The sequence below is a fragment of the Portunus trituberculatus genome, chromosome 21 (assembly GCF_017591435.1).
Source record: "Portunus trituberculatus isolate SZX2019 chromosome 21, ASM1759143v1, whole genome shotgun sequence".
Classification (NCBI taxonomy): Eukaryota; Metazoa; Arthropoda; class Malacostraca; order Decapoda; family Portunidae; genus Portunus; species Portunus trituberculatus.
The window spans coordinates 1,514,839-1,524,573 of NC_059275.1; the positions used below are offsets into that span (position 1 = coordinate 1,514,839).

A 9,735-nucleotide genomic window follows, 5' to 3' on the forward strand; every position below is an offset into this window, starting at 1 on the left:
CTATTTTCTGAAAGGGCTTGAAAAAATGTAGAGTTTATTCAGCAGATGTTGCAGCACTGGTCTGATTTTCCATAATGGATCATCATTCCCATTACTTGCAAAGCAAAGAAATTTGAGCATGTTAATTATCTGTCTCTTGCTATATACTTTGCAAGACTAGTGTGAATAAGGTAGCATTTCTTTTCCAGAAATCATGTCTTGAAGGTTTTCAGCCATGAGGCATCTGCAAAATCAAAGCTATCACCACTAAGAGCTCATCTCTCATTATATCTCCATTGTTTTATTTGTTGATTATGTGTCACTTCATTTGTTGCATCACATGTTGCATTTTTGTTTCAGTCATTATCAAATCAGGTTAAATCATTAATAAGATATGACAAAAAAATAGTCACAGTTCATTTCTGGAAACTGATCAGTTATTCTAACAGACACACCATCAAATACTGACAATGTTGGAAAATAATTATTGCTTTTACTCAATTGGATACTTTCTTGATCAGCTGGTGGTGCAGCAACACGTGGCAACTTTCTATTGCCTATTGCAGGTGGCGGTTGCGTGAGGAATAGCCAGTATCCACTGCCCTTGTAATTTCCTCTCCAGCTTTGTCATTCTCATAAGTGTTCCCTTCACTTTCTTCAGAATCAGTACTCAACTCACTATTGTCAGTGTCCTCTAAATCACTCTAATAGATCAATGATACTAGCACTCTCATCTATCATCCCAGCTGGAATGGTTTCTTTTTCTGATGCTTTCTTGGGAGTTGCCTTTTGATAACAGGGAAGTGTGGTCTGGTGTGTAGCGGGAGGGTCCTGGTAAATCATGGTTTACTGTGAAGTGTTGCCAGATGACAAGACACTTATTTAGAGAGGAAATATCCATGCCTGATTTGAAATTATGAATGGAAAAAAAGGCTGCTTTTATGAGCAATTACTGCACCTCAAAATGGCACTGGGCTTGCTTACATGAATAATCTTCATCAGGTAAGGGTTAGGTATTAAGACATCTTTACAGGACATAGGGAAATGTTTTTGTTTTTATCTTAATTCATTTTATTTAATTTTTTCAGGTAATGACATCCAAGGAAAGAGAGATAATCACTGATCTTTCCAAGTGTGACTTCAGACAGCTACATGCCTTTTATGTACAACAAAATGAAGATAGGAAGAACCGAACAAAGGAGGAGAAGAAGGCCCTCAAAGAACAGAATGAGGCCTTGATTGCTGAGTATGGCTGGTGCAACATTGATGGACACAAGCAGCGAATTGGCAACTTTAAGATTGAGCCCCCAGGATTGTTCCGAGGACGAGGGGAGCATCCAAAGCAGGGAATGCTCAAAAAGCGCATCATGCCAGAAGATGTTATCATTAACTGCTCTAAAGATTCTTCCATTCCAAAGCCCCCTGAAGGCCATAGATGGAAGGAAGTGAGTAATTAGATTTAATTTTTGGTGATGAAAGTTTTTTTTCTTTTTTTTCTTTTTTCTTTTTTCTTTTATTCTTTTTATGCAAGAGGGGAAGCCAGACAAGGGCAACAAAAGATATAAAAGAAGGCCCACTTGGAATGCCAGTTCTCTTAAAGATTAAAGTAGAATTAACCAAAAGTTAGGACAAATATCTTGAAACCACCCTCTTAAAAGAAGTCAATGGAAATATAGAAGTAGGCAGGGAGTTCCAGAGTTTACCAGAGAAAGGTATGATTGATTGAGAGTACTAGTTAACTCTTGCATTGGGGAGTTGGACAGACTAGAAGTGAGAGCAAGAAGAAAGCTTTATGCTGCAAGAGGACGGGAGGCATGCAATTAGCAAGATCAGTAGAGCAGTTAGCATGAAAATAGTGATGAAAGATGCAACATTTCAGCGATAAGAAAGAGGCTGAAGACAGTCAGTCAGAAGAGAGGAATTGATTCAATGAAAAGGTTTTGATTTTACCATATTTAATGAATTTGAATGGAACCCTCCAAACATGCTTAGAGTACTGCATACAAGGACGAATAAGGCCCTTGTATAGGGTTAGCAGTTGGAGGGGCAAGAAAAACTGACGGAGATGCCTCAGAATGCCTATCATTATAATAGTTGTTTTAGTAAGAGCTGAGATGTGAAGTTTCCAGTTTAGATTATCAACAAAGGACAGACCAAGGATATTCAGTGTAGAAGAGGGAGACAGTTGAGTGTCATTGAGGAAGAGAGGATAGTTGTCTGGAAGGCTGTGTTGAGTTGATAGAAGAATTGAGTTTTGATGCACTGAACACTAAATTTATTTATTTATTTATTTATTTATATATTGTATTTATTTGTTTATTTATTTTTTTGCAATAATTGAACTGACAACATCTTGTCATTTAGGTTCGAGCAGATCCTACAGTGACGTGGCTGGCCTGCTGGGTGGAGAATGTTCAGGGACAGACCAAGTATGTGATGCTCAATGCTGCTTCCAAACTTAAGGGAGAAAAGGACTGGCAGAAGTATGAAACAGCTCGGAAATTGCACAAATGTGTTGACAGCATAAGAGAACAGTACATGCTTGATTGGAAGAGTAAAGAAATGCGGATACGACAGCGTGCTGTAGCATTGTATTTCATTGATAAGGTAAGATGGTGAATAAAATTGAATTGTAGAAAAGAAAGTAGTATCCAAATTGTTTTTATAGGATGGGAAAGATTCCAACCCATCCCATGTCTGGTGATCTGTAGAGTTGCAATGCTATGAATTACCAAGCTGTGAAGTATTGTCCCATTGAAGGTAATGTTTCTTTCCACAGTTGGCTTTGAGAGCTGGTAATGAGAAGGATGAGGACCAGGCAGACACAGTGGGTTGCTGTTCTCTTCGAGTAGAACACATTTCACTCCATGAACAGAAGGACGGCAAAGATTATGTTGTTGTCTTTGACTTCCTGGGTAAAGATTCCATCCGTTACTACAATGAAGTGTCCGTTGAGAAAAAAGTATTCAAGAACCTTCAACTCTTTAAGGAAAATAAAGAGGAAGGAAATGACCTCTTTGACAGGCTCAATGTAAGTACTAATTTTGTCTTAATGCTTGTGATTACAGCCATTTCTAGTTTGTTAGCATTGTTATTTTTGAAGTAGATTTCACACTAGGCTTAAATGCATGCCAGATCATGATTTTATTCCATGTTTAGTTTTGTCTCCTGGCATTCAGTCATCTGTTTTAGGCATAGGTTTGCTATTACTCCAATTAATTTTGTCAATCATATATTCCAGCCCACATGATGGGTCTTTCACAACATGTTTTGTGCTGTTTCAAAGATATATGACAAGCTCATGGTCAAATTAATCACATAACTATTCAATAAAAAAATCGTCAAAATTTTAAAATTACATGAAAAAAAAAATTGTTCATGCTTCACCCAACATGGGTGGCCGGTTGTCAGATGCATAAAGCCAGATAATAGGGCGAAAATGCATCATTAAGATGATGGCTTCAATTTGAACAAAGATGTTACATGTAGTAAACCCTGCATGAGCCAGGCAAATTTGGGGGAAGGTCAATTCGAGTTATCCAAAAATCCTAGTTACCCAAGGGATTTATATTTCACATTTTGTACATCTATTACCATTAACAGATGATGTGGTCTATATAATGTGTTTAAAAGATAGGTACTATACACCTGTTGGACTAAAGAAACTGACTAAAGATATTATGGACAAGGATTTTTCTGGATTTAGGAATGAAAGAGGTAGTATGAGGAGGTTGATCAACTTAGAAAGGGAGTTGAAGTACATGAAGGAATTGATGTCGAGTTTAATGGACAAGCAGGACAGACTGACAACGGAAAGCACTGAGTTGAGATTGAGATTAGTAGAATGTGAGAAAGTCAATGTAATCATTCAGGGATTAAAGGAGGAGATACAAGAAATAAAGAAACAAAATGATGTACTAAAAGCCATGTGTCAAGACTACAAAAACGCCTTAAGGAGCTTACAGGTAAAAGTACAGGATGGGATTGTGGACAGGATAGAAGGTGGATTGGGTGAAAACAAGCTGAAGGAACTACGAAATGCATGGAAGCAAGAACAGGAAGAGGAAAAAGTTAAATTTTCAGAGGTAGTAAAGAAACAAATTCAGGAAAACACAAAAGTAATACAAGTAAGAGAAAGATCTTGTGCAAGATACAGTAGATAAGAGGAAAAGTTTTGTGATTTTTGGGATGAAGTAAAAAAATCCAAACAAGTTCATGAGAGAATGTGAAGAGAGAGAATTGGCCAAAACTATTATCAAACAAGTTCAAGACAGCACACAAGAGCTGGACCAGGAGGTGGAGGAAGTGATCAGGTTAGAAAGATAGAGTGAAGGGGATAGGAGACCAATGAAAGGGAGAATGATATCCCAAGTAGTGGTAGAGGAAATTATGGCTAGAAAAGGGAAGCTGGCCGATGATACTGAACACAAGGATATATGGATAAAAAGAGATAACATATAACATAACATAAATAATAGGATAACAAAGGGCCACCAGGGCCCATCTAGGTTATCCTGTATCAGTCGCACAGTGACCTCATCATCAGTACTTAAAGATACACTTACAAGTACACAATACATTATATACTAATTCTAAATATTTGGCCCATTAACAGGGCTAAGTCCTGCAGCGAATTCCTCTACAATCTGTGATCCCCATACATGGGGATCATGTCTTGTTTAACTCTAGTAAATTTCTTATAAAAACTATCATGCAGCGCTATACATAATTATAAATCTAATAAATTTAAGTGCTTATCTAATCTGTTTTTAAACATTGTCAAACTAGTGCTATTTACAACCCTCTCTGGCAATGCATTCCAGAAGTCTACCACCCTATGACTAAAGAAATATTTTCTTATATCTAACCTGCAGCCTTGCTTTCTAATCTTCCTGCCATGATTTGTAGTCCTACTTCCCTCCTCTAAGGTAAAGAAAGATCTCATATCTATGTAGTTTGTATCTGAGAACATTTTAAATAACTATCAAATCCCCCTCTTATACATCTCCTCTCAAATGAAAACATGTTTAATTCCTTTAATCTATCTCTATACTCCAGGCACTTTAATGCTGGTATCATCCTAGTTGCTCTTCTCTGAACTGCTTCTAACATGTTGATATCCTGCCTATATATAATAGGGTGACCAGGCTTGTATGCAATACTCTAAATGGGGCCTAACATAGGAATTATATAAGCTACACACTACTTCCTTACTTTTATAACTAACGTTTCTATTTATAAAACCCAGGATCCTATTTGCCCTATTTCTTGCTTCTAAACATTGCTTTGAACCTAGAGGAGAGGGAAAAGGAGAAAGTGTTAAGAAATGAAGCTAAGGAAAAAAAATGAGAAAAGGACATAAAACGAGAAAAAGAATTTCTACTGGAGGGTTCTAGATATGAGACTAAAGAAGTGGTATCTACGGAAGAAAGAGGAGGAAAGAAACTAAGAGCAACCTATACCAATATAGATGGGTTGTTATTCAGCATGTTAGAGGTTAGGGATTATTTGAATGAAGAATAGCTGGATGTAATGTGCATCATTGAAACAAAACTAAGAGAGGGGATCCATGTTAACTTTAAAGAGGAGGGTGCCCATGTGGTCCATGGCATAACATTGATAATATTGTTATATATTGGGTATCTTTACAATCAGTAGCGTCTTATATTTTGTGAATTCTGTGGGGACATAAATGCGTAATAAGTGGAAGTTAACTATTTCCGTTTGAGCGTAGCCCAGTCATTTGCCTTTAAATTCAACAACCTTTAAAAAGATATAAAACATACAGGGAAAAAAAGTTGTGCTACATTGTGAATGACTGCTTTATGATTTAACCTAAAAGTGTTGATTTACTATAAATTTCTGAAGAAAAGAGCAAAAGCTAATGAAAGATAGACCTAAAGGATTTTTGCTTTTCCACAAGTATTTCATGATACTAATTGTCCGATTGTAGATTTGAAGGAACCTTGGAAAATTTGTTGTTATGATTACATCTACCTTGAAGAGTTGACTGTCAAAAGTTTTTAGTGATGTAGGTGGGAATAAGACTTAGTAGAACAATTGTTTGGACTTGACAGCAATTCATAGGATCATTTATGGACATGGAATTATTATTTCTTATTGATGTCTGAAAACTACAACAAATAAGGAAGGCATTGATATGTTGAATGATAAATATAGTTTGAGGAAAGAAAGTAGCTGAAAAAACAGTTTTATAGTGTGCTTACTGCCTCAACCACAACAGACTGGATGTTAGAAATGAGCATGGAAAAGATAACTTATTAAAATTTACGGTGCACGAGAGTTAACCTTGCTTCTTTGAAAATTGTCATGCTTCTATGTACTAGACCAGCTATCCAGTTTTGGTAAATCAGAATTTTGTGCCCCTTTGTTTTTCATTATAGAATGATGATTTTAATTATTTGATACCAGTAAAGTATCTTTACAGTGCGGTATAATTTAGTATGGAAAGTATTGCACCTAAACAAATCTTTGCTGTAAAATGTTTGAAGCATGTGTTCTAGTAAATATCACAAAGAAAAAAAATAACCTTATATTTTTGTCTTTCTGACTTTAATCCAATTTTAATTATATATTTTTCCATGCAGACACAAATCTTAAACAAGCATTTGAACGAGCTGATGGATGGACTCACAGCCAAGGTGTTCCGTACCTACAATGCTTCACGCACCCTCCAGGAGCAGTTGGAACTCCTTACAGATCCTGATGCCCCTGTATCAGCCAAGATTCTTCAGTACAATAGAGCAAATCGAGCTGTGGCTGTGTTGTGTAACCATCAGAGAGCTGCTCCAAAGAGTTTTGATAAGTCTATGGCAAATCTACAGAAGAAGATTAATGACAAGAGGGATCAGGTGACTGAGACTGAGAAAGAATGCAAACAGTTGAAAAAGATCGCCAAATCTGGAGGCTCCCAAAAGGAGAAGATTAATTATGAAAAGAAAAAGAAAGCTTTGGAGCGCTTGAAGGAACAGCTAGAGAAACTAGAGCACTCTGCCACAGACAAGGAGGAGAACAAGACCATTGCCTTGGGAACATCCAAGCTTAACTATTTAGATCCTCGGATCTCTGTTGCCTGGTGTAAGAAATTCAATGTGCCCATAGAAAAGGTTTACAACAAGACGCAACGACAGAAGTTCCAGTGGGCCATTGACATGGCAACCGGAGAGTACAACTTCTTAGGAGAGCCAATGAATATGACCAAAAATAGTTCTGATGGCGAAGGTGATGATGAGGACTATGAGTAAATACTTCATCCTGGGCTGCCAGGCCTGACCAAAGATGATGATATTGTACCATTTGCACAATTGAGGAGAATTCTCAATGATCATGCCATTCACTCATCCTGTATTTTAGAGGATCATTTTATATTTAACAATTTGTTATATTGAGGGAAGTGCAACTATGGGTAGTATCAGGTAAATTAAGGGAAATCAGTGTGTATTATATTTATTTATTACACAATTTGACATTTTTATTATATTTTATCCGTTATAATATGTTAGAAAGTTAAAAGCTAATTTAGTCCTGTGTTTTGATATTTCACAACAACAGTTTCCCAGGAGGTGGCTATCTTTATGGCAGTTTTCACTGCTCGTGTTTTACGATTGAAATCTCAAAGCCATAATTTATGGTAACTAAATTTTGCTACTTAAAGTTGGTATGATTGAGTTACCATTTACTTTAGTTATACTGATTAGGGAGACTGATAAATGTACTTTGTGATAGATTGGTTTCAAGTGCCCTGAGGATATTCACAGCCTCACCAGTATATCAATATATCTATTTAATGTTATTTTTTATGAGTATTTATATACTGCATTACTAGACTTATTGGGTAAACATGCACTGAGAGCAGTAAACATACACCCTCTGGAGTGGTGATCAGTGACTGGGAGACAAGTGTACGGAAGAGAGCCGAAGGGTACAGATTGGTTGCCTGTATACAAGAAAATGTGAAGTTTTTGCATTGATGTGAGGGTGTTCAAACTTACAAGTGAAGATTTCCTATGCAAGTGGGAATAATGTTGGTGGAAAGAGTTGTGATAGGACTGAAGGTTTGGCTCCAACCCAGTGTTTGTGACTAATTTGCATTATGTACCAGCCTTCTCAGGAACAGAAGTAGAAAAGGAGTGAGGCAAGGATTAGGGGCAGTTGTGGTGCTTAGGATGTGTCACAGATTGGTCATCTTAGCCTGGCTATGTAGTAGAATGAATGCACTATGTTTAAAATTTAAAAAAGAAAATATGAAAGCCTAACAATTTGTGATGAGTTGAGGTGCAATAACAAAGGCCTGTATGTTTAGTGAGTGAAACTTGCAGAATTGGTCTTGCCCAATATGCAATTTATGGGTATCAGTATTGATTGAAAATCTTACAAGTCTTATATATATATATATATATATATATATATATATATATATATATATATATATATATATATATATATATATATATATATATATATATATATATATATAAATTTTTTTTTTTTTTTTTTTTTTTTTTTTTATACTTTTAATGAGTCTGATCACCGGTGGGTTGTGACAAGGGCAGATAAAGGCTTTGAGGGCTGACATATCTCAGACTGCCCTGGCTTAGTTTTAAATTGTTTTAATATAAAGTAAGTGTGATTGACTTGTAATTTTCACTTCATTGCCATTTTTGATGTAGAAATGCCTTTGTTACAGTCGTAGAGTGTAGATGCTGTCCTTACAATTATGTTGAACATGACACATCAATTTTTGTTTGGTGTGTTAATTTTACATGGACTTATTTATTATGACAACATCCATATTGATAGAGTTGAGTTTACAGGTGGCAGTGAGGCATTAGAAGCTTGATCAAGTCAGTATGTGGAACATTTCTTTAGCCTTCTGGTGGGGAAGCATTAAAGTGAGTTTACGATTTTGGAAGAACATTAAATGCATTAATCCCAGGTTTCATCTGATGTGATTAATGGGATGCATGTGGAATTGGCACAGCTGTCCATGGTGATTGCAAGTTAAGATAGATTACTAGGTCTTTTTACAGTTATCTTGGTGTAATTTTTGGTAGTGTTTGTGAATTTGTGTAAGTTAAAAAAGTGGTATTGGGGCGTATGCTAATGTTAAGACATGACATAGGCATTGGTGTTGTAGTTTGGATATAATGGTTTACGGAAATCTTGGGACCATTCGTGAAATGAGGAAATAGTTTTTGAATATTTTGGAGTAAAGTATTTTTTCTTTTGTGAGTTAAAGAATTTATCTTGGCCTGTGTCTTGCCAACATCTGATTCATGCTAGATCTACCCAGTTCAGCTGGTCATTCCATGACATTGTGTGATATACACCGTGTACATACTGATATTCATCAATAAACGATCATGGCAACAATACTGACTAATGAATGAGCTCCATGCAGTGTTACAGTGATGGTGTAGTAGCAGGAAGTGAGTAGTGCTAGAAGCATTTTTAGGGAGAGGCAGAAGGTAATGATTGCGTTAGATTGGTGCTCGGTTCCTTAAAAATATCTTAACAACTGCACCCATAATTGAATTATGTTAGTATGTAAGGCTGCAGGTTGCATACAAATTCATCCATGACGCTCAAATGTCAAGTGGCAGCACACATTATCGAGGGATGGCACTTTCAGGTTTGCATCACCATCTAGGGAGACTTGGGCCACGTTTACTATAGTCAGAGGAGTTAGGGATGAGATAGAGAGCACTGATAAATTTAGTTAGAGAGTGACTATTG

At 36.4% G+C, this 9,735-nt stretch overlaps 1 protein-coding gene across 2 annotated transcripts in view; it reads left to right on the forward strand.

Moving 5' to 3' along the window:
- The window catches only part of LOC123506956 (DNA topoisomerase I, mitochondrial-like), a 26,192-nt gene extending 16,820 nt beyond the window's left edge, over window positions 1-9,372 (forward strand). For both annotated transcript variants that reach the window (XM_045259407.1, XM_045259409.1), the window contains exons 8-11: window positions 1,068-1,424; window positions 2,344-2,586; window positions 2,759-3,010; window positions 6,588-9,372. In XM_045259407.1, coding sequence (XP_045115342.1) covers window positions 1,068-1,424; window positions 2,344-2,586; window positions 2,759-3,010; window positions 6,588-7,244 — 1,509 coding nt within the window. In that variant the 3' untranslated portion in view covers window positions 7,245-9,372. The remainder of the gene's footprint in view (window positions 1-1,067; window positions 1,425-2,343; window positions 2,587-2,758; window positions 3,011-6,587) is intronic.
- Window positions 9,373-9,735: the final 363 nt, after the last annotated feature.